This window comes from Bidens hawaiensis, unplaced genomic scaffold (genome assembly GCF_021521415.1).
Source record: "Bidens hawaiensis isolate Kalapana, Puna unplaced genomic scaffold, B.hawaiensis_p1.1 tig00002772_1, whole genome shotgun sequence".
Classification (NCBI taxonomy): domain Eukaryota; kingdom Viridiplantae; phylum Streptophyta; class Magnoliopsida; order Asterales; family Asteraceae; genus Bidens; species Bidens hawaiensis.
Genome location: NW_027491150.1, coordinates 2,396,950 through 2,422,720, shown reverse-complemented (window position 1 = coordinate 2,422,720; position 25,771 = coordinate 2,396,950). Strand labels below are relative to the sequence as shown.

The window sequence follows — 25,771 nt, the reverse complement described above, 5'->3', positions numbered from 1 at the left end:
AAGCTGAACCGAGGTATTTAAATTCTGTCCTTATTTCTATTCTTTTGACATTATATCTACGGTACAACTACTTTTTGTTTTATCTTTACTAAAATAAATATTTGTCCATATATGTAGGTATCGTATTAATCTGGCAGTTCAAGATGCCACTGGGTTGTCGATTTGTCTTTATGGGAGGGGCATGCTAACAGACTTCTTAAGATTAGTGCTCATGACTTGCTGCTTAAAGTCATAAATGTATGTTTTTTAAAGAACTAAATACTTTTTTTTATGTTCGTACTTTATACATATCAATTGTTATTAATAGTTAATTACTAAATTATGCATAGGGACCTCTGAATTCGGACCTATTTCTTGAGGAACTGAAGAACCTTGAGAATAAACTGTTTGCTTTCAAGATTTTCGTTAATCAGTTTAATTTGGATAATCGAGGCTCTCATATCAATATATCCAAGTTAACTGAAGACTCTTTTATATTAGCGGAACTTTAAAAGAAAGTTAACTCTAACCAGGCACAACAAAATTTGTCTTGTGTTTTGGTTATTAATTATCTATCTATTTTAATAAAAGCATACCATTTTTGCCACTTGTCAATACCATAGCCCTCCTCACCTTTTTTTCGACCAATTTTCATACATGGTCCTTATCTTTTAAGTCATTTCAATATATGACATTAAAATTATAGGTTTATTCCAACTAAATCCATTACTACATATAATAAGCATGCTCCATATGGATTAACAAGTGACGATTAGTCAATTTTGAAGTGTTAATTAAAGTGTTTATTATGATTTATATTCAAAATAACAAACAATAAATATTCGATTCAAAATATGTGGAACGAAAACAATCGACTTGGACCAAATTCTGATAACGTCAGCGGCTAAGACTTAGCCTTTAATACCTAAAAATACATATGATTTTAAAACTAAAAGTTTTCGGGTTGACCCGAAACCTAGAATTTGGACCCAAGAACCAACACGAATTACTTCGGTTCAGGTTCGGGTTAGTATTTTCTTGGGTTCGAGTTTCTCGGGTCAGGTTAGTTTGGGTTCAGGTACGGGTTGTCTTTGGTTGGGTTTCATGTTACGGGTAAAAGTGGCAGCCTTACTTTCAACGATTATAAATAAAAATCACTACATTCATTTTATGCAACTTTAAATCTTCTAATATTCTTTTAACTTAGAATAATCACTATTATTTGAACATGGTTTTAATGTTAGTATGTATTTTTTATTTTACTAGACAGTTACATTCATATGAAATAAGCAAATCATTTTATTATATTTAAATTTTCGGTTTTTATGTTCATTTATTATACAATTTTTAATTATAAAATATAAAGTCAATTAAAAATTTGTCATACACAGAATATTAATGACAACAAATTTATCATGATCAATCAAGTTCAAATTGTAAAGATTCTAAGGATAATTATATTATTAATAAAGTTCAGGTATGTCGTTTTTGGGATAATCATGTTTTTTTCTGGAATAACATGAGAAGATGTTTTCAAATGACATCATATTAATTGATTAAAAGCTATGATATTTTATGTGTATGAATATTTTTTTATTAGTATCATGAATATATATTATCATTTATCTAGAGTTGGTATGTACTTGGAGAATATTTTTTGTCACACGGACAATATCAAGAGTTATAAGCAACCTCCATCTTACTTTATTAAGAGTTACAAGCAGACATGGACTAAAAATTTTGATTTTTGATAAACAATGTATACCTGCTAATACAATCACAAATGTAGTGTAAAAGAAAGTTTTTACCTATTTGTAACATATTTGTGTAATCTTAGTTATGTAATTTCTGTAATTTTATAATTTTAATTTAATTGTAATTGTATTAACAATATATGATCAATTTATTGACTGTATTTCACTAAATGGTCAGAGTTTAAAAGTTTCAACAATTACCCGTGTAATACACGTGCCTCAAACTAGTTTTCTTAATAATAGATTAATCGTCTAGTCATTCGCATTTACAAATTTAAAAAGGATTTTTTTGCTTTTACCTTTAGTCATAAATTTATTTGGATAGATATTAGATGAAACAGCTTTGGTTACAATTTGTCTTATGAAACTCTTATGTGTAACATCTATTTATAACGTTAATATAATTTAGCTAACAAGAAATCTAATAACCTTAGTTTGATCATTTATTAAAAAAACCCTTTAAGCCCACTGCTCACACCCAACTTGTTTAGGACCGACCATCATCCCCTGACACGGGTTGGAACCTTTGCTCGGGACAGACAACAGTTAAGTCTACACAACCTACTCTACTTTATATTCACATATAATAATAAACCTTAAAAAATATAATATTTAGTTATTTTTTTTTATAAAATTGAGTATATACATCCAAAATTTTGTAAAATAGATACTTAATAATAAAAAAAAAATAGTTCAAAGTTACATTGCTCCATCTATAAAACACCCACGCCACTTTATAAAAAAACAAGAAAGTATTTTGAGTTCTTTATGCTTTATACTATCTAACCCAAGTACAAAGATCTTTACCCCCTCTTTCCTATGTTAAAGTCTCAAACTTGATCAAGTGGGAGTTACTAAATCTTGAATCTCTATACAACCTTCACTTTGAAATTAATATTCTCCCTTTTTTTCTTTCCTTTTTGTTGCATATTTTTTTGGGTTTTTGAGTTGGGTATTGAGGGTTAGTGATCTTTCTTTGTATGTGCAAAACTTGAAGTGGGCATGATAGAATCTTGAATCTTTATTAGGCTTTTCAAGATTCTTGAAATGTGTATGCAAGCATCTTTTTTTTATAGAATCTTGAATCATTATACAACTTTTTAAACATTCTTGAAATGAGTATTCTACCACACTAAATTCTTTTTTTTAGCCAAAAGATAATCAAGTTTCTTGAAGTAGTTATTCAAATACATATATCTTGGAGTGAATAGTGATCAAGATTTTGTGTTTTTTGAAGTGGGTAGTAATCAAGATTCCTTAAAAAAATCTTTTTTTTAAAAAAAAATTATAGTATTATTATTGATTTGAATAAATGGGAGTTTTTGCCAAAAGATACTATCAAGCTTCTTGAAGGGTAGTTATCCTAGCACATAAATCTTGAAGCGGTATTCTCTACTAGATTTTGTGTTTCTTAAAGTGGGTAGTAATCAAGATTCATAAAAAAACTAAACAAAAAATATTTTATTTAAATTTATTATTATTATTATTATTGATTGATTGATTGAAGAAATGGGAGTTATAGGGAAATTGGTGTGGATGAACACAAGCTCAAAGAAACAATGTAGAAGCTTATTTTGGAGAATGAAAGCAGCCATGAAGAAGGTAGTCAAGCAACAAATAGTTCTTGTTGCTCTATATGGAGGTCAAAAGAAAGAAGTTAACTATCAATATGATCCTTCAAGCTATGCTCTCAACTTTGATGATGGTACATTTCATCATCATCATGACTATCAACATCAACATGTTATGGAGCAGCACAAAATTACTAAACTACCCTTGTCAAAGCAACAAGTGTCACATTTTGATAATGCTACAAGGGTCTATGTTATATGGGTTGAATCTTTCTAGTATTATTTAGATCTTTTAATGGGTTTTTAGGTTGTTAATGTGAAAGCTACATTAAACTATTTAGTCCAAGTCTAAACTAGAATAGTCTAAATTAGAATCGGTTATCGGTCCTTTGATAAAATATCAATCAAAATATCGGTATCGTAATATCAGCGAGCGATGTTGACTGATATTTGACCGATATATCAATGATATTCACGATATCAGTGTTCTAAGTCTTATACATATCAACTTTTAGTGTTCAGTGTTAATGTTTTAAGTCTTAATCAATTTTTACTTTTTACGATGGTTAGTGTTTTGCAATTTGCAAAATGTTTATTTATTAATGCTAGAAGACTATACTAAATTATTAGTGTTAAATTGCTATACATATATATATATATATATATATATATATATATATATATATATATATATATATATATATTGTTTTGCAGCATGGTTCTTTTTGAGAAATCGAGTATTTTGTGCACCTCTACGTATCAGTGTCAAACTGAACATTTTTGGTACCGATACTAAGTTCTTGAGAAAATCGGTACTGAGCTCATCCCTACATAGAAGCATATAGAATGAACAAAAAAATTAATCCTATATATTACTACTATATATATGCAAGACCTTTGTCACAAGGTCTAAATGAACACAAAGTATAAATAACTAAACAAGTCTAAAAAGATATTTAAATTACCAATTAAGGAAGCAAAACAGACTGTGTTATGAAATACAAAGTCTAAATTTATTTACCAAAGTAATCATAGTTTAAAAGTTGAAAGATTAATGGAACAATGAGAAATGAAACTGCCAATGATCCAACTCTTGGTAGTTCTTGCCACAAAGTCCAATATTGCGCATTTGCACCACAATTGCCTGTCACGAAACAAGAAATGCGGTTTAGCTAGTTAGAATATACGAATACAAAGATGTCGTATCGAATTTCAAATGTAGCATGATAGCAAAACATATAGATATAAGGCATAACATTCGTATATGAATAGATCGTGTTCAAATAAAATATTTTGTTGAAAAGGTGAGGCGATCAATGTGACGCGAAGTACAAATAACTTAGCACCGAAAACGTTCCAGATCCATGGTATTGGTCTGCGGCCACACAGTCGTGCGAGTTGCTTTTATGTGGCCGAATGCATCAAGAAAAAGGTCGTGTGTAATGAACTGATTCGTCTGTTATAGCGGCTTTAGTCTATTACCAATATCATCATTGTCATTAAATGGCATTTTATTATATTCACAGTGAATAAAATGATTAATCTTACATCACTTAAATCACTTATAAATATATTATTATATATAGCATGTTTTCTAAGGAGTACGAAAATATCGTGAAGAACGAAAGAATAAAAGTTAAAAGAACGAAATAGTTGTCACTTCACATGTCAAACGTATACGAGCACGAACATGTTTAAGCGAAAGATAATCATAATTTATTTCACAAAACATAAGAGTATCTTCATAATTTTCATTCCAAAATACAAACCACAAAGAACTGTGATTACAACTAAAACATGTTCAAGATCAGAACGCAACAAATGATGAAAACATGACGGCTATACGTACCCGGGTTGGTTCTGTTTTGGCGTGTAACGAATGTCAAACAGGCGGGTCTTCGAGAGTAGCAGTGAAAAGATCGGTGATTCGTGGATAAGCCGCTTTCTCATCAAGTTGATTTTGAGCCCATAACAGCATTCTCAACAAACTTGGGAGCTTCGGGTCTGTTAATCATGTAATAATCTCAATGTTAACACTAATCTCAAGTATCATACAAATCATAATCCATGTTTGTGCAAGTTACAAACTCGTTCACTTATAAATGAGTTGATTTGGATTATATTAACAGCGTGTCAAATAGAAAATCAATTAATTAAACTAAAAGAAATACAGGTTCAACAGGTCGACCGCATTACTTTATAACATGATGCAGGTTGTTAAAAAATGAATTTTAGTAGTTACATTAAAAAAAGGAGTAGCTTTTGTATTCAAATTTAATAGATTAAATTACACTTATTATAACTGCGGTATTCAAAAGTTATTAATTTGACCCCATACACAATTTATTTGCATAAACACTACTTTGGTCCCAAAAGCGGATGCAGTAAGATTGAAGTTGATGATGAAGACGAAATTTTACATTTTTACCCTCCTTCACTACCATCTTGAAGAAGAGGAAGAACAGGAATTTAAAAAAATCATAACTGAAACCTCGAGAACTCGAAATCAGATACATTTTGAAGAGGAAGAACAGGATTTAAAAAATTCATAATAGAAACCTCGAGAACTCGAAATCCGAAACATTTTCTTCTCCGTCTTCTTAGAGAAGACCTTAAAAAAAACAGAAAATCCAATAATAACCTTGAAAACCCAAAAAAAAAAAATCAAATCATTCTCATCATCTTTTGAAGAAGATGAAAAACATGTTGTAAGAGAAAAGAAAGATGATGGAAAAAGAAACTTTTGTTGAACCAGTTAGGTTTTGTTTTATAGTTTTTAGAGCGAAAAATTGCTCATGGGTTTCATCAGACGATGAAAGATTTAATTTTTTAAAAGGTGGTTTCGGGTTTCAAGTATTTGATTTTTCAAATACTTTTGTTGAACCAGTTAGGTTTTGTTTTATAGTTTTTAGAGCGAAAAATTGCTCATGGGTTTCATCAGACGATGAAAGATTTAATTTTTTAAAAGGTGGTTTCGGGTTTCAAGTATTTGATTTTTCAAAGCTTTGCGCTTCCAGTTTCCAAAGTTTCACTCTAAATTATCTTTTAAATTGTGTTAAAAGGGAGTATAAAATGGTAAACTTGCGCCTACTTCACGGGTCCAATCTCACATCATCTACTGACCAAAGGATTCAAAATAAGCAAATGCTAACTTTAATAATAATATCAACTGCCAAAAGTCAATTTACTCAAGTACTCAAAATTAGATAAACACAAACCTTTTTCATGGCTTTGACTAGTAAGAATCGCCGCATTGACCTCGCTTGCGGTTTTCAAACGCTGCGATATGTCTAAAAGATCTCCAACAGGGCTGTTTTTAACATCTTCAAAAGCCAGCAGCGCAACCGTTCTCTCCAGCTCCTCTAGAAAGCTTTGCTGCAATCATGGGATCTTATCTTTATAAACAATCACTTAAATAAAAAAATTTATTAGAAAAAAACGTATTCATAAAGATAGAAATTACATTTTCTTCTCCCCTCGGAGCGAGTTCCTCCTGAGCAAATTCTAAAGCCTCTTCAACCTTTCCATTTCTAATCAATTCTATCAACCTTTGCTGCTGCAGATGGAAAAATAGCTGCGGATTCGTATCTAGAATCTACACAATATATTTGCCACATCAGCATTTATAACTAGAGGTGCACAAACCGGTTTAAAACTCAAATCCGGTTTGGGTTGAAACCGGTTCGGTTTGGTCAATAAACGTCAAAACCGGTTTACGATCATTTCGGTTCGGTTGAAACCGGTTTAGTTTGGTCAACAAAAGTCAAAAACGGTTTATGATCGGTTTCGGTTCGGGCTGAAACCGGTTCGGTTTGGTCAACAAAGTCAAAACCGGTTTATGATCGGTTTCGGTTCGGGCTGAAACCGGTTCGGTTTGGTCAACAAAAGTCAAAACCGGTTTATGATCGGTTTCGGTTCGGGTTGAAACCAGTTTCTTGACCACGTGACAATCGGTTTCGGTTCAGGTTTTGATCGGTTTTTGCCCGGCTTTGGCTGGTTTTGGTTCGGTTAACCGGTTTTGGTGGAGAAAATCACAAACCGGTTCCGAACCTACGGTTTCAATCGGTTCCAAACCGGTTTGGTTTCAGTTAGATTTCGGGTCGGTTAGGTTAACCAGTTTATTTGCCCACCTCTATTTATAACAGTTAAAAATGAAGAAAAAGTAAGTCTTTTAAAGCAAAATAAACAACAAACTAACCTCGGGATTCAGATCATTAACTTTTTCAATTGCATCTTCAACATTCCCAGACTGTACAGCTTTCTTAACAGCCATACGATCTGTAATGGTAGCAAGGTCTATATCTGCTAATTATATATAAGGAAGTCCAAAGCAATTAAAAAAGACTAATCAAATCAACGTAAAAACATTATAAACATGTCTAAGAAATAAAAAAGGATACGTTCCGTGCCAGATTCCATTCGGAACTTTTCTGCTGCATCAACGTATCCCTCGGTGACAAGAAAATTCATAACCAACTTGTTCATGTCTTCTTTTTGAATTTTAACATCGTTAAGCTTTTTCTCCCATTCTTCCCTTGTTATCACCTTCTTTGAAGTTGCCTACATGCAATAAAAATAAATATAAAAATAAAAATAAACAATGCACTTATGCCAAGTATATTTTGTAAGCAACAAGTTTTGTTTTTTTTTCTTTTGCAAACATGGCGTTCGAAGTGACTCTCATACGGATCAAATATGTTAAAAAAAAAACATTTGCAAGAAACTGATAAAAAACACAAAATACAGAATTTACATTTCACATGTAAAGGTATCATTTTGATCAGTATTGTGCATTCTTATAGCCTTACTCAATCTAACCAGACATGTAGTTCAATAAAATGACAAAGTTATTGCTCTGTTAATTAGATGTTATTAAGGGTGGCAAACCCAACCCAAATGGATTGTTTTGGGTCAAGATGGATAAATTTTAAAACTAAAATGGGTTAGGATGGATCATAAAAATTCTTCAAGTGGGTCAGGATGGGTTGGAAATATACAAGTGAGTTTTATTTATAGGTTAAAATGGGTCAAAACAAAATATCCAAGTTATCCAAAATTTTTCTAATTCAAAATACCCAAACTATCACGTGCGAAACAAAACTCATCCGAAACCCAAAAAACGATCAAAACGAAACAAAAAACCCGAACCGACTAAAACGAAACAAAAAAACAAAAACGAAACTGAACCGAAATAGAAAAACGACCAAAACGAAACAAAAAAAAAAACGGGAATGAAACCGAAAAGCTGACCAAAACGAAACAAAAAAAAAAGCGAAATGCAACCGAAAAGCTAACCAAAACTAAACAAAAACACCGAATCGACCAAACCGAAACAAAACTGAATCGAAATAGAAAAACGACCAAAACGAAACAAAAGAACCGATATAAAACCGAAAAGTTGACCAAAACGAAACACAAAAAAAAAAAACGAAATGCAACTGAAAAGCTGGCAAAAACAAAACAAAAACACCGAACCGACCAAAACGAAACAAAAAACCGAAACGAAACGAAACAAAATTGAAATAGAAAAACGACCAAAACGAAACATAAAAACCGATAGAAACCGAAAAGCTGACCAAAACGAAACAAAAAAAAGCGAAGTGCAACTGAAAAGCTGATCAATACAAAACAAAAACACCAAATCGACCGAAACGAAACAAAAAAACAAAACGAAACTGAACCGAAATAGAAAAACGACCAAAACGAAACAAAAAAGCGAAGTGCAACTGAAAAGCTGATCAATACAAAACAAAAACACCAAATCGACCGAAACGAAACAAAAAAAACAAAACGAAACTTAACCGAAATAGAAAAACGACCAAAACGAAACAAAAAAGCGAAATGCAACTGAAAAGCTGACCAAAACAAAACAAAAACACTGAACCGACCAAAACGAAACAAAAAAACCAAAACGAAACAAAAAAACTGATATGAAACCGAAAAGCTGACCAAAACGAAACAAAAAAAAGCGAAGTGCAACTGAAAAGTTGATCAATACAAAACAAAAACACCAAATCGACCGAAACGAAACAAAAAAACAAAACGAAACTGAATCGAAATTGAAAAACGACCAAAACGAAACAAAAAAAGCGAAATGCAACTGAAAAGCTGACCAAAACAAAATAAAACACTGAACCGACCAAAACGAAACAATAAAACCGAAACGAAACTGAACCTTAATAGAAAAACGACCGAAACGAAACAAAAAAGCTGAATTGAAACTGAAAAACTGACCAAAAGGAAACATAAAAACAACTAAATGCAATACAAAAACCGGACCAAAACGAATCAAAAACTCCGACCGACCAAACCGAAACAAAAAAACTGAAACGAAATAGAGAAACGACCAAAACGATACCAAAAAAACCGATATGACACCGAAAAACTGACCACAACGAAACAAAAAAAAAAGCGAAATGCAATCAAAAAGCTTACCAAAACGAAACAAAAATATTGAAACCTAGCCGGCCAAAATAAAACAAAATGAATCGAAACGAAATGAAACCGAAAAAACTGACTAAAACAAAACTGAAACCGGAAAAACCGAGGAATCGAAACCGAGCAGATACCGAAACCAACCGGAAAAAAAACACAAAACCGAACTGGAAAAAAAACCGAAAAACTCGAACCTGAACCGGTACAAAAAGGTTTTTTTTAATGAACGAGGATGACGTGGGAAACATTTTTGTTATTTTACATTTTGCATTTTTTATTTATATTTTGAGTTATTATTTTTTAATAGTTATTTTGAATATTTTTTTGAGGGGTTTTTAAAACCCTTTGTATGTCAACCTTAACTTGGGTCAAGATGGGTTATCTTTACCCATCTTGACCCATATCCATCCTAACCCTCTATTTTAAAAATCCATCCTGACCCCATACCCATCCTGACCCATCACCCAAATCCAACCCAACCCACTCACATTGCCACCTCTAGATGTTATTAGATGTATATAATAGTCCATATCACGAAAAACTGATAAAACTATGTTGACTTTATATGAAACTCATAAATCTAGTTACAAAACTCACTGCATCATGCACAGTTACTAGGGTTGTAAATGAGCCGAATGTTCGACGAAAGTTTGTTTATTTTGCTTCGTTTGATAAACGAACGAAAATGAACAAGGAATTTCGTTCGATTAAATGAGCCAACACGAAAAGAGACCATGTTCGTTCGATTGTGTTTGTAAACGTCTGATAAGGCGTTCGTTTACGTCCGTTTATGTTCATTAAAGGCTTTTTATATTTTTTTAATGATTATTCTAATCTTTATCATACAGATTCAAGCAAAGTTATTAACTTCAAAACAAATATATATATATATATATATATACACGAGCATATACTATTAATTTACATGTAAATTTTAAAAGTAACCAGACAGAACCATTGACACCGTTCACAAACAAGTTCATCTTTTTAATGAACGAACACGAACAATCAACTTCTAAGTAAACATGTTGATATATGTTTTGAGTATACATATGCTACCAAATACCAATTTTTTGATAAATAAACCCTAATAAACAAATAAATAAATAATTAATTAACACCAAATCAATTTAAAAATAAAATTAGAAACCCTAGGTTCAAAAATCACAAAATTAACAACAAACCCATCAAAATTAAACACAAATAACAAATACCCAGATACTGAATCATCATCGTTTGGAATATAAATTAATAATAATAATATGAAAGAACGAACAAAAATGAATAATAATAATAATAATAATTGAATACCATGGCTTCAATCTCTGCTAGTTGACGGATTACACTCCAAAATAATGACATCAGTTTGCTGCCAAATCCATCTAACGAATTTAATTACTTAATTTATTTTTGATTTTTGAATATATTTTTTTTGTTATTATAGATCGAAGATCAACACTGGCTTTTATTATTATTAATAATTTAATATTATTAATTATATTGAGGGATGAATATGAAGATTATTTGTTTCAAAATGGCCCCTGAGGTTTGGATTATTTACAGTATTCAACTTGGTCGATTTTCGCTCGAAAAATGTTCGGCTTAGTTTGAAATGTATGCGAGACAAGCACAAGCGAAATACGCTATTTTTGGTTCGGTTCATTTCAGATATTGTTATGGTGATTTGAATTATTTTCTAATTTATTTTTATATGTATATAAGTATGTATATATACACGTTTTTTAAAAAATTAATCTCTTTAGGGTCACTTTCGTGTTTTATATGTTCGTTTTAAGTTTTTAGGTTACTAGAAGTTTGTCTAAAAGTATTAATTCGTTTTCGGGTGTGTTATATATTATTTCAAGCTTCAGGTGTAGTAATGCTCGGAAATTCGTTTGATGTTCAGTAAAAAATGCTCGGAAAATTGTTGTTTGGTTTTGGTTCGGTTTGTAAACAAGCTGAGAAACACTCATTTGATTTTGAATTGGTTTGTAAATTAATAGATTGGCTCAATTCGGTTTGTAAATGAGTCAGGCATGAGCAAACCCTCGGTCAGTTCGATTCGACTTGTAAACAACCCTACTTTATTATAACATTTACATTTGTATCATCATCACCATCCCTGCAATTTTACTGAAAAAACCACATTTATTCCATAAATTTGGTTATCTTTTTAAAAATGTTCATATTGAATTTCACGTATCTATTAGAACTAGAAGTAGATATGTACAAAACTGGTTTTGTTCAAACCGAACTGGTTTTGTCAAAGCCTGGTCAGAACCGGTTTGGTTTAGAAACCGGCTTAGAGGCAAGAGATGTCGACCTGGTCCAGATCGATTCGGTTATGTTTGAAACCGGTTTTCCTCAAACCGATTCGGTTTTAAAACCGGTTTGGTTGTTCAAAAAGGGAACCGGTATCAAAACCAACGGTTTGGGTAAAACCGGTTTTTTTGTCAAACCGATTCTGGTTGATTTTCCATGAACCGGTCTCAAACCGGTATTTTTTTACGCCTCTAACTAGAAGCAAGTAATTTGGGCTTACAAATTCCATCTACAAACTCGAAACCAGGAAGTAAGAAGCCCATTAAAAGCAATTAGTTTGGGCATAAGAATGTCATCTACAATTCTACAAATACCAAAGCCCACTCACATCCATTTTGGTAGTAAAAACATTTTTTTATTAAAGTCGTATATGTGTGTGTCATATAGTAAAACGAAAGCTCTCGTGGAAGGATTGGTATTGTTTTTGGGTGTAACGATTGTAATTGGATGGGTTGGTTTTCTCCTGTTTTGGTGTTTAACGTGTGCTTGTTAACGTTTTGTTTTGATATTTATTGTGGTGTTTCTGGCATCTTGCTAGTTTAATCAAAATTTCTTTTATTGATCGTTAAAAAAATTTATATGTTTTATCAAGTCGTCCAATTATTGAATAAATCCAAAAAGCCATAAAAATATTGTTGTGCTTTAATTTATGTATGTTCAGACAAATTTGGAGAAGATTATAAAGGAACTAAATAAAGTTTTATAAATTTTTATCATATAATGTAAAAAAATTAATTTATTACAACCTATATGTTATCCTTTAATTATTTTTTAAATTAGTCTAGCAAGTAAAAAGACTAGGCAATATTATAATAAATAATTAATATTTTGCAAAGCATTTGAAAATATTAATTGCAACACCAATGGAACCATACCTATATTTTCTTATTCTACCGACATTAAAATGCAAACTCAAAGACCACTTAGATACTACTCTATTTCTATATTATTTTATCTTTAACGAAGGCTTAAGTCAATAAAAGAAACTAATGCTAATACAAAGTATGAATTAAATACTAGTATGCCTTTTTATTTAAATATACAAACTATAGAAACTTGAAAGGCATAATGGTTTGTCACATATACAATCAATAGTCTATTAAAATATGGCAAAGTTTACTTGTGCTTCACTATTAACACTCATGTTTTTATAATTTTATTTTAACCACAAGATTATTGTTTTATGTTGTGCAATATTTTTATAGATATTAAGTTCTTTGTAAAAAAAAATAAAACACGGTTACTATTAGTGATTATTTTCTTTAAACTCAGCCTGAAGTAGAAGATAATTATGAATAAAAAAATTAGTCAAATAATAAAACTAATATATGCTCTATGTAAGTCGCTTATTAAGAAAAAAAACGTTTATAAAAAATTTTACAATGAAAAAGAAATAAACTTCAATGATGTTAATATTTTAAAAATAAGTACAATTTTGAAAAAATATTGAAACTTAAGTACTATTTTATGATATATATCTCAAACATAAAAGTATTAAAGTTTTGGCCAAATCTACAAAAATTATGTATTTTTTATGGCGTGCATATATACTTCCATTTTTTACTTTGCTCGTTTACCTGCCATTTCATTATAAATCTTTTAGTTGTTTTTAATAAAAAAAAATAGAGTTTCTCATAATCATATATTAATTTTCTTTTCATTTAAAAAATATATATTTCTAAACCATATGGGTGTGAATATATCAAAATATCATTTTGGATATTGATATAAGATGACAAATGTGTAGCTATCTTCAGTGTGGTAAGCCCCATAGACTATATTATTATAATATCAGAAATGGTTAATAGAAAGTTGGTGGGTGGTCTATTTTCTTGAATTTCTAGCTGGATCACGGTTGTATGCAACATTCACCACCTAATTTTGAAAAAGAAATATGCATTATATCTTTTATGTGAGTAGTCTTTGAGTTTTAACTTTTAAATAAGGTCCATCTATATAGACACCCGGACTCACTAAGCTCCTTCTCTTTCTAGAAATTTTGTAATGACATGAAAACGAGTAGTATAACTCTACTCAAGTGGTAGAGTCGTAAATAGTCATACGACTGGCATAATGTCACACCCTCAAAATCCACTAACGGAGTTTTACCGTCAGAGGGTGTGAACTGACAGGATCGGAATCATTAGTTATAACCAAACCAAAGAAAAACGTTTAAATGAAAGTAAATGCGGAAGCGTAAAACCTTAATTCAAAAGTTGCGTCACGCAGGACGACTTAAAAACCAAAAGCAACTGTTAAAGTTTAAATTTGCGGAATAAAAATGTTTTCAATAATGCATGCTCCTAAACCGCGCGCCCGCCTCGGCTACCTGAGAATAACATACTAAAAGTGTCAACACAAGGTTGGTGAGTTCACAAGTAAAATAAGATAGATTGTTTAGCGTTTTGCGTAACCTCGTTACGACGTTTAAATGTTGCGTAACCTCGTTACGACGTTTGAGCGTGTAACCACGTTACAACGTTTAAGTATTGCGTAACCTCGTTACGATGTTTGAGCGTGTAACCATGTTACAACGTTTAAGTGTTGCATTACCAGATAGTGTTATGTTAAATTATATATCGATAGGTAGCTAATCTATACAACAAGTATTGCTAAGTGGTTCGCGACCGAAGCTGACTGTTTATCAAGTGCCCGTCACCAGGTCCTCCAGACCATGGTATGTGTTAGCCCAAATTTACACCCACTCAACCTCCAGTTGAGCTATAACGTCGGGTGGGGTTTGTCAAACCCAGTAGTACTACCCAAAAGTGACTCGCTATTCCAAATATTAACCGGTCCGATGTGTGGGACTTCAAGTTGTTACAAATGCCGCTTAGCCTTTACAAGTGATATATAATTTATAACAAAATCTTTCATATGCGTTTATCTCAGAAAATATGTTTATCGGAGTATGTTATCTCCCCCAAGTGAAAAACGTTTGAAAGCAGTTTAAGAGTGGGGTAAAGTGAACTCACTGTTTGCGAAGAATATCCGATCTAGATCACCGAGTGATGCGCGTCGTAGAAAACTCTCTAGCGTTCTAAAACAACAAAGAGATTTTCTAAGTGTCGGAACGTTTAACGAGTCTCTAGACTCGGCACATAATACCTATGCAAGTAACATGTTTCGTGTTTCGTTTGTGTATTGTGTGTGACTCTACAAGTACAATCGTGATACGACATATGAGTGAGCAATTACTTCCGTGTCATGTGTTAATAACCTACTTACTAGCAATAATTCCCGTAAGGGCAATTTGGTCAACAAACAAAGACTAACTAACCAATATTTCCCGCAAGGGTAATTTGGTCAATTCATGGCAATCAACTAGCAACTATTTCCCCGCAAGGGTATTTTGGTCAAAATTACAACAATTATATAGAAACTACCATATTTCATGCATTCCTATACAACTCAGCAGCTAGTTTCGTTATGACAGAATTTCTACTTGAAAGATTGTACTAGTTCACTGATTATAACGTCTCAATTAATTCACCAAAAATTACCACAGAAGCATACATATCTTAGGTTTCCAGAACATCTTTTATCTTATTTTTATTCCATATAGATTGTTCATAATGATCAAAACATTACAGCTAACTTATATCAGTCAGATTCATGCACAACAGAATATTATTTGCAATTCCCGTTAAACGAAAAATCCAATAAATGCAAGACCACTTGGGTTTGGTTCCTGACTCAATGAGTCAACTTCCAAAAGTGGAACCAACCCAATTGGCCTCGTAGTTCATGAGATATAGTATTTACAATATAACCTAACAGCAGGTCTAACAGCTCAGCTTTGCATCACGTTTTTGTAAAATCATAAAAGTATACTTCTACTTATCCAAAAATTACGAATTTATACTTTATAGAAACTAGACTCAACCTAGTTTACTGCAGTACCCACAATCTCAATCAATTTTCACGTTTACACTTCGTTACAGTCAGTTAAACATCGTATATACATTCTGTCCAGAATCTGTTCACATCAAAACTCAACCTAACCATACCCTATGAACTATCATGCATCCATATAACCTTCTAGATACTATAACTACTATCCATGCATATCAATCATACCATACATACAAGATTAGGGTTTGTGTTCTAATTCAAATCAAAGACAATCAATGAATCATGTAACAACATCAAGAATCATATTAATCTATCATCCAACTATCAAGAATCATATTAATCATATAACACCTAGAATCGGCTGAGTTAGGGTTTGCATACAACTCATTAAACATCAAAATTACACAACAAGGAGGTAAGGGATGATCAAGTATACCTTCCTAGCACCTAGTTCTTGGATTAAACTCTTGATTTGATGTGTGTGTGTGGAAGATTGTGGACGGCAGCCGTGAGTAGGGAGGAAGGGATTTCCGATCGGAGGTTATTAATAATAATAATAATAGTTAGGGTTTAGAGTTTATGTTATATTTATAAGCCAACAAGTTACATTCTAGTCCCTAAACTTCCAATTGTTGTTTTTCTCTAGAACATTCCATCATACTTGAACAATAAGTTAACATGACCATACTATTATCACATAGCACATAATCCTAACACATAATAATCATATAATTAGTGTCTTGACGTTTGTCGTTTATTTGTCAATCGTTTGCGTTAACTCGTTTGCGTTTCGGTGCAAATCCCGAAAGACTACACATGTAGTAAGTGTTAAGCGTCATTTAAACCCTAGTTTAAATGTAACGAAGTGTGCGTTAAAGATTCAACGATCTTAAAGTTTGAATTGACGGAGTTGAGTTAACGAGGTTAACCTGAAATTGACGATTGTCACATCATTCCCATGTTAAAGAATTTTCGTCCCGAAAATTGAGTCAAGTCGTGATGAGAGCCTGAAAAAGTAAGAAAAATTTTCAGTTTGTCATATCATCCCCTAGTAGAAAGAAATTTCGTCCCGAAATTTAGTTCATACCTCCGGTGATGTTTGACGGTTTGCCGGGTTTCGCGGTTTCCGGTGTTTGGTTAGCCCTTCAAAAAGGTGAGGATACTTTTTCATCATTTGATCCTCGCGTTCCCACGTGAACTCCGGTCCACGTCTCGAGTTCCAACGAACCTTAACGATTGGAATTTTGCTGTGTTTGAGCGTTTTGGTTTCCCAATCCAAAACCTCGATTGGTTCCTCAATGAACCGTAACTGTTCATCAACTTGTAGTTCCTCCAAAGGGACTACTTGGGTTTCATCAGATAGGCATTTCTTCAAATTTGATACGTGGAATACATCGTGTACGCCACCGAGTTCTGTTGGTAGATCCAGTCGGTACGCCACCGGACCAATGCGCTCAGTTATCCGGTACGGACCAACATATCGCGGGTTAAGTTTGTTTCGCTTACCAAAGCGAACCACACCTTTCCAAGGTGAGACTTTGAGTAACACTCGATCGTTTACTTGAAATTCGAGAGGTTTTCGGCGCTTGTCGGCGTAACTCTTTTGTCGATCTCGTGCTGCTGCCATGCGATTTCGGATTTGAACAATCTTTTCCGAAGTTTCGAGTACCAGTTCCGGACCAGTGATTTGGCTATCACCCACCTCTGCCCAGCAGAGTGGTGATCGACACTTCCGTCCGTACAGCGCTTCAAACGGCGCTGCCTTAATGCTTGCGTGGTAGCTGTTATTATACGAAAACTCTACCAAGGGTAAATGGGGTTCCCAACTTTTTCCGAAATCTAAGACGCATGCACGCAACATATCCTCCAGGGTCTGGATAGTCCGTTCACTCTGCCCATCTGTCTGAGGATGGTATGCGGTACTCATATCGAGACGTGTGCCCAGTGCGCTTTGCAGCGACTTCCAAAAGTGTGAGGTAAAACGAGAATCTCGGTCGGAAATGATGGAGACAGGCACTCCGTGTCTCGACACTACTTCCTTCATGTAGACACGAGTCAGTCTTTCCATTTTGTCTGTTTCCTTAATCGCTAGAAAATGTGCCGATTTAGTCAACCGGTCAACGATCACCCAGATGGTATCGCATCCCGTCGGTGTCTTAGGCAAACCCGTAATAAAGTCCATTGAGATTTGTTCCCATTTCCACATTGGGAGTTCCGGCTGTTGCAGTAGACCAGATGGTTTCTGGTATTCTATCTTGACTCTGGCACAAGTCAAACATTTGCTCACGTAGGTTGCAATGTCGGCTTTCATGTTCGGCCACCAGTAAAGTTCCTTTAAATCATGATACATTTTATCTGAGCCGGGGTGGATAGAATATCGGGACTTGTGAGCTTCGTCCATCACTAGAGTTCTCAACTCTCCGTATCGTGGAACCCAAATCCGGTTCTCAAAATATCGGACCCCGTCCGACCTGGTTTCAAGTTGCTTGCTCATGCCCCGCATGAGTTCCGATGGGAGATTATCATCTTTCAAAGCTTCCAGTTGCGCATCGCGAATCTGATCGGGTAAGCTGGCATGAATCGTGAGTTGCAATGCTCTCACCCGTCTGGGTTTATCTGTTTCTTTTCTGCTAAGGGCGTCGGCCACCACATTGGCCTTGCCAGGGTGGTACTTGATGGCACAATCATAGTCTTTAAGCAGCTCGACCCAACGACGCTGTCTCATGTTCAGCTCTTTCTGATCGTAGATATGTTGGAGACTCTTGTGGTCGGTGTAAATGGTAAACTTGGTACCGTACAAGTAATGCCTCCATATCTTAAGAGCAAACACTACAGCTCCGAGTTCCAAATCATGGGTCGTGTAGTTCTTCTCGTGAACCCGTAGTTGTCTAGAGGCGTAGGCTATAACTTTCTCAAGTTGCATCAGCACACAACCGAGACCTTGTATAGATGCGTCACAGTGTACCTCAAAATTTTCCGTTCCCTCGGGGAGGGCTAAAATAGGGGCGCTACAAAGCTTGGTTTTCAACAGTTGAAAAGCGGATTCTTGCGCGTCACCCCAGTTGTACTTAGTGCCCTTGTGAGTCAAAGCGGTTAGGGGTTGAGCAATCTTTGAAAATCCCTCGATGAAACGCCGGTAGTAGCCGGCCAGTCCTAGGAATTGTCGCACCTCAGTCGGAGTCTTAGGTGCTTCCCAGTTTTTGATGGCCTCTACCTTACCGGGATCGACATGGATACCATTCTCGTTTATCACATGTCCTAAAAAGTGAACCTCTCGAAGCCAAAATTCACATTTCGAGAGTTTAGCATACAGTTGTTCCTTCTTCAGCAGTTCCAGAATTATCCTTAAGTGTTCGTCGTGGTCAGTCTCGTTCTTGGAGTAGACGAGAATATCATCGATGAAAACAATCACGAACTTGTCGAGGTACGCCTTGCATACTCGATTCATGAGATCCATAAATACGGCTGGTGCGTTGGTTAGGCCAAAAGGCATAACCGAAAACTCGTAGTGACCATACCGTGTTCTGAAAGCCGTCTTTGAAATATCTTCTTCGCGCACTCTCAGCTGGTGATAACCGGATCGTAAATCGATCTTCGAGTAGTAACTCGATCCCTGAAGCTGGTCGAACAAATCATCAATTCGGGGTAAAGGATAACGGTTCTTGACCGTCACCTTGTTCAATTCCCGGTAGTCGATGCACATCCGGAAAGTCCCGTCTTTCTTTCGGACAAACAAGACAGGGGCTCCCCATGGCGATGAGCTAGGTCGGATAAAACCCTTATCCAACAAATCTTGCAACTGAGTGGACAACTCCTGAAGTTCCGCCGGTGCGAGCCGATACGGGGCTCGTGCTATGGGTGCTGCACCGGGTGTCAACTCGATTTGAAATTCGACTTGACGAATAGGAGGGAGTCCGGGCAAATCCTCCGGGAAGACTTCTGGAAAATCTCGCACAACCGGAATGTCTTCAATTCGTTTCTCCTCCACAGGTTTCTCAACAATCTGCGCCAGAATTGCCGGATGACCCTTTCTTAAATACTTCTGTGCCTTCATAATGGTAATGATGCTGGTGGTCATGCCGCTTCTCTCGCCTCGGACCGAAATGATCTCGCCTGAAGGGGTGGTAATATGGACGATCTTATCATGACATATAATCTCCGCTCGGTTCTCAGATAACCAGTCCATGCCGACAACGACATCGAAACTACTAAGCGTAAAAGGAATAAGGTCGATGTCAAAGACATGACCTGACAATTTCAACTTACATCCCGCAAGTATATGAGTTGTTATTACAGTCTTACCGTTAGCTAATTCAACAGGAAACTTAGCGTCTAACGGGGTTGGAGTAAGGTTTAAAAGTTGGCTAAAGGCCTTTGACACAAAACTCCTATCAGCTCCAGTGTCAAACAAAACAGAAGCAAAACAATCGTTTACAGGGAACTTACCAGACACCACATGCGGATCTCTGCGGGCTTGACCTGATCCAATCACAAACGCTCTTCCTTTGCCATTTCCTCCACCGTTACTGCCACTCCCATTACCCCCGTTATTGTCGTTCTGTTTCAGCTTGGGGCAGTCCTTCCGGAAATGACCTTCCTGTCCACATTCATAACATCCCTTAGTCATCATCGGTGGCTTAGGAGCACCCTTCGCCACAAGGTCAACTCTACAATCCTTCGCTTGGTGACCTATCTTTCCGCATCTTTGACACTTGACACGGTCACACTGCCCAACATGGTGAAAGTTGCACCTATTGCACTTTGGATGTTTCCCAGCATACCCGCTCGAAACCTGCCCGTTACCGTTGTTGTTGTGATTCTGAGTGTTGAAACTCCGAGTAAATTCGGGCTTCCGGTAGCGTTGCGGTGGGAGGTTTGAGGATGAAGATCTGGTGTTGTCAAACTTTCTTTTCCCGCTGTTCGGGTTGCTGTTGTTGCTGTTGCTGGCATGGTCATTATTCGGGTTGTCACGGGCTTTTACAGTCGAACCCCTTGGTGGTAACGCACCCTGGGTCACAGCCTGATCCGTTAGTTTGTGAGCCAAACGGATCGCTTGTTGGATCGTGGCTGGTCTGGAAGACGTCACCATACCCTGAATCTGTGGTGCCAACCCATCAATGTACATCTCTATTCTTTTGCTCGGCGGATCCACCATCCGCGGACACATCACAACCACATATTAGTCTAAATAAAAATTTTTGATTAAAACCATTGTATTCGCTACAAAGTATTTCCAATCAATCCTTAAAATCGTAGAAAAATAATAGTTTGGATGGAGACAACCCCTCCATCTAAGTGTCATCATCACTAGATGTCGTCATCTGAGGACACCTCTGAATGTGCCTCCTCCTCAGCCGGTTCCTCCTCCGGTTCTTCTTCGGGCTCCTCCTCGGGATCTTCCTCGGGATCTTCCTCAGGCTCCTCTTCGGGATCTTCTTCAGGTTCTACTTCGGGTTCTACTTCAGGCTCTGCCTCGGGCTCGGCCTCAGGTTCTGCTGCGTTCTGATCGAGTTGCGTTTGTAGGATATCGCAACGTTCTAACGCTATTTCCGTTCGGGTCCTTGCTTCTTGGAGTTGTTCTTGCAAGTCTATCATCTCGGCTTGCATCTTCATCATAACCTTGGTTCGTTGTTCACTAGTCTCTTGCATTTCTTTCATTGCCGTTGTCATGCGGGCAATCTCCTCTTGAGTCTCGGTTCCATCTTTAAACAGTCTAGCAACATTTTCTCTAGTGTAGCGCATGTAACCCACATCACGCTCCAAACAAGAAACGACAGCTGCGAGGACTCGTTCCACAGGTTCGGTTATGGGTGGTAAAGTGTTAGGGTAACCAGGGTGGTTCGGGTGAGGCAATGGGGGAACTTGTTCACGGTAGACCATACGTCTGATCATGTTGGGATACCATTCCCAGCTAACGTCGTTATCATACAGGCCTCCGGATGGGCGGTACCTCTTTGGTGCGGGAGCTTCGAGTTCCGGGACTACACGGGGTGGCGAGGCAGTAGGTAACTGCGGTTCCTTCCCGTGAGCATGCGTCATCGAATCGGATGATGATGAGGGTGGCGTCGACATTCCTACAGGTAAGCCGTGTATGCGCGCGCGTATGAGCGAAAGAGGTAAAGAGATAAGATTTCAAGACTACACAAACCTATGCAGTGCGTATTATTATAACTAATGGGTCGTCGCGGTTATAGTCTAGTATGCATGCGGCTTCTAGTTCGCTATAACCAATGGCTCTGATACCAATCTGTCACACCCTCAAAATCCACTAACGGAGTTTTACCGTCAGAGGGTGTGAACTGACAGGATCGGAATCATTAGTTATAACCAAACCAAAGAAAAACGTTTAAATGAAAGTAAATGCGGAAGCGTAAAACCTTAATTCAAAAGTTGCGTCACGCAGGACGACTTAAAAACCAAAAGCAACTGTTAAAGTTTAAATTTGCGGAATAAAAATGTTTTCAATAATGCATGCTCCTAAACCGCGCGCCCGCCTCGGCTACCTGAGAATAACATACTAAAAGTGTCAACACAAGGTTGGTGAGTTCACAAGTAAAATAAGATAGATTGTTTAGCGTTTTGCGTAACCTCGTTACGACGTTTAAATGTTGCGTAACCTCGTTACGACGTTTGAGCGTGTAACCACGTTACAACGTTTAAGTATTGCGTAACCTCGTTACGATGTTTGAGCGTGTAACCATGTTACAACGTTTAAGTGTTGCATTACCAGATAGTGTTATGTTAAATTATATATCGATAGGTAGCTAATCTATACAACAAGTATTGCTAAGTGGTTCGCGACCGAAGCTGACTGTTTATCAAGTGCCCGTCACCAGGTCCTCCAGACCATGGTATGTGTTAGCCCAAATTTACACCCACTCAACCTCCAGTTGAGCTATAACGTCGGGTGGGGTTTGTCAAACCCAGTAGTACTACCCAAAAGTGACTCGCTATTCCAAATATTAACCGGTCCGATGTGTGGGACTTCAAGTTGTTACAAATGCCGCTTAGCCTTTACAAGTGATATATAATTTATAACAAAATCTTTCATATGCGTTTATCTCAGAAAATATGTTTATCGGAGTATGTTATCTCCCCCAAGTGAAAAACGTTTGAAAGCAGTTTAAGAGTGGGGTAAAGTGAACTCACTGTTTGCGAAGAATATCCGATCTAGATCACCGAGTGATGCGCGTCGTAGAAAACTCTCTAGCGTTCTAAAACAACAAAGAGATTTTCTAAGTGTCGGAACGTTTAACGAGTCTCTAGACTCGGCACATAATACCTATGCAAGTAACATGTTTCGTGTTTCGTTTGTGTATTGTGTGTGACTCTACAAGTACAATCGTGATACGACATATGAGTGAGCAATTACTTCCGTGTCATGTGTTAATAACCTACTTACTAGCAATAATTCCCGTAAGGGCAATTTGGTCAACAAACAAAGACTAACTAACCAATATTTCCCGCAAGGGTAATTTGGTCAATTCATGGCAATCAACTAGCAACTATTTCCCCGCAAGGGTATTTTGGTCAAAATTACAACAATTATATAGAAACTACCATATTTCATGCATTCCTATACAACTCAGCAGCTAGTTTCGTTATGACAGAATTTCTACTTGAAAGATTGTACTAGTTCACTGATTATAACGTCTCAATTAATTCACCAAAAATTACCACAGAAGCATACATATCTTAGGTTTCCAGAACATCTTTTATCTTATTTTTATTCCATATAGATTGTTCATAATGATCAAAACATTACAGCTAACTTATATCAGTCAGATTCATGCACAACAGAATATTATTTGCAATTCCCGTTAAACGAAAAATCCAATAAATGCAAGACCACTTGGGTTTGGTTCCTGACTCAATGAGTCAACTTCCAAAAGTGGAACCAACCCAATTGGCCTCGTAGTTCATGAGATATAGTATTTACAATATAACCTAACAGCAGGTCTAACAGCTCAGCTTTGCATCACGTTTTTGTAAAATCATAAAAGTATACTTCTACTTATCCAAAAATTACGAATTTATACTTTATAGAAACTAGACTCAACCTAGTTTACTGCAGTACCCACAATCTCAATCAATTTTCACGTTTACACTTCGTTACAGTCAGTTAAACATCGTATATACATTCTGTCCAGAATCTGTTCACATCAAAACTCAACCTAACCATACCCTATGAACTATCATGCATCCATATAACCTTCTAGATACTATAACTACTATCCATGCATATCAATCATACCATACATACAAGATTAGGGTTTGTGTTCTAATTCAAATCAAAGACAATCAATGAATCATGTAACAACATCAAGAATCATATTAATCTATCATCCAACTATCAAGAATCATATTAATCATATAACACCTAGAATCGGCTGAGTTAGGGTTTGCATACAACTCATTAAACATCAAAATTACACAACAAGGAGGTAAGGGATGATCAAGTATACCTTCCTAGCACCTAGTTCTTGGATTAAACTCTTGATTTGATGTGTGTGTGTGGAAGATTGTGGACGGCAGCCGTGAGTAGGGAGGAAGGGATTTCCGATCGGAGGTTATTAATAATAATAATAATAGTTAGGGTTTAGAGTTTATGTTATATTTATAAGCCAACAAGTTACATTCTAGTCCCTAAACTTCCAATTGTTGTTTTTCTCTAGAACATTCCATCATACTTGAACAATAAGTTAACATGACCATACTATTATCACATAGCACATAATCCTAACACATAATAATCATATAATTAGTGTCTTGACGTTTGTCGTTTATTTGTCAATCGTTTGCGTTAACTCGTTTGCGTTTCGGTGCAAATCCCGAAAGACTACACATGTAGTAAGTGTTAAGCGTCATTTAAACCCTAGTTTAAATGTAACGAAGTGTGCGTTAAAGATTCAACGATCTTAAAGTTTGAATTGACGGAGTTGAGTTAACGAGGTTAACCTGAAATTGACGATTGTCACACATAAAAGCTTGGTCAATGACAGACTTGACATCTTTGTATCGTGCTAGTGTACGGTAACACCATACAAGTCGTATAAAGGGTGTTCGTATAATAACCCTAATTAATTTACTACCAAATACCAATATTATTGTCATTACTTATTACTATCATGTCTCATGCAAAAGTGTATCAAAATAACAAAATGTATTAAACTTTACATAAATTTTCACCGGATTTAATTATGAACTTTTAAACTTATATTTCTATGCTACAAATGTTTATACCCATATTATTAAACTTAGACATCCTTCCATAAAAGGTTCGCAGTCGATCATCTTTGTCAATGTCCCATTCAAGTACGTCAACTTCGTCATCGAATCATCGAGATGTATTACTCGACGATTCCATTATTTATTTATTATTATTATTTATTTGGCTAGATCATTTTCTCATTAAGTCGAAGATAAAATAAATCTAATCCGTATAGACCATTTTGTCGAAAACAATGTTTTTAAAATATATTTATAAAAAGTAATTTTAAGGTAGCCATCAACATTGAATGATAACAACTTCAAAACTTGTAACATCAGCATTATGATTGAAAATTAATTCTACTTAGTGATTATTTTTTTGTGTAAATATCATAAATATTACTCCACTTTGTCTTGTGTTATACTACATGTCCGTATTATACTCAATACAAAAGTTGAATAAATAACTATTCCACTCTTCTGATACAATATATATCACCACTGTACTAGCAAACACATATACAGAAACCTAAGTTATAACAATTAAATAAATAACTCACATGTTAATTATCGAACTTAAATATTCTTCGCCTAGATCATTACGTACACCGATCTTGAACGGTGGTGAAGCTTGAACTTTTATAT

The 25,771-nt window shown here is 35.4% G+C and overlaps 1 protein-coding gene across 2 annotated transcripts; it reads right to left on the bottom strand.

The window, feature by feature from the left end:
- Positions 1–4,244: 4,244 nt before the first annotated feature.
- LOC143621108 (protein GID8 homolog) lies at positions 4,245–11,219 on the bottom strand. Of its 2 annotated transcripts, XM_077092626.1 has the most exons (7): positions 11,051–11,219; positions 7,705–7,864; positions 7,503–7,609; positions 6,768–6,899; positions 6,523–6,679; positions 5,154–5,308; positions 4,245–4,448 (listed from the first exon to the last, which is right to left on the bottom strand). In XM_077092626.1, exons 1-6 carry the CDS (start codon positions 11,099–11,101, stop codon positions 5,187–5,189), a joined length of 729 nt encoding a protein of 242 aa, XP_076948741.1. In that variant the 5' UTR covers positions 11,102–11,219; the 3' UTR covers positions 4,245–4,448; positions 5,154–5,186. The 2 variants fall into 2 exon arrangements, with proteins under 2 accessions (XP_076948741.1, XP_076948742.1); XM_077092627.1 differs by lacking the exon at positions 4,245–4,448 and having other exon boundaries at positions 5,043–5,308; positions 7,503–7,606.
- Positions 11,220–25,771: the final 14,552 nt, after the last annotated feature.

What these genes read in the sequence shown, in the direction of transcription:
- LOC143621108 (XM_077092626.1), bottom strand. Translation starts at nt 11,101, where the DNA reads ATGTCATTATTTTGGAGTGTAATCCGTCAACTAGCAGAGATTGAAGCC. An exon ending in TTAATGATCTGAATCCCGAG is followed by an intron (nt 6,900 to 7,502) that starts GTTAGTTTGTTG and finishes TATATTGTGTAG; the next exon opens with ATTCTAGATACGAATCCGCA. An exon ending in CTCCGAGGGGAGAAGAAAAT is followed by an intron (nt 6,680 to 6,767) that starts GTAATTTCTATC and finishes CCATGATTGCAG; the next exon opens with CAAAGCTTTCTAGAGGAGCT.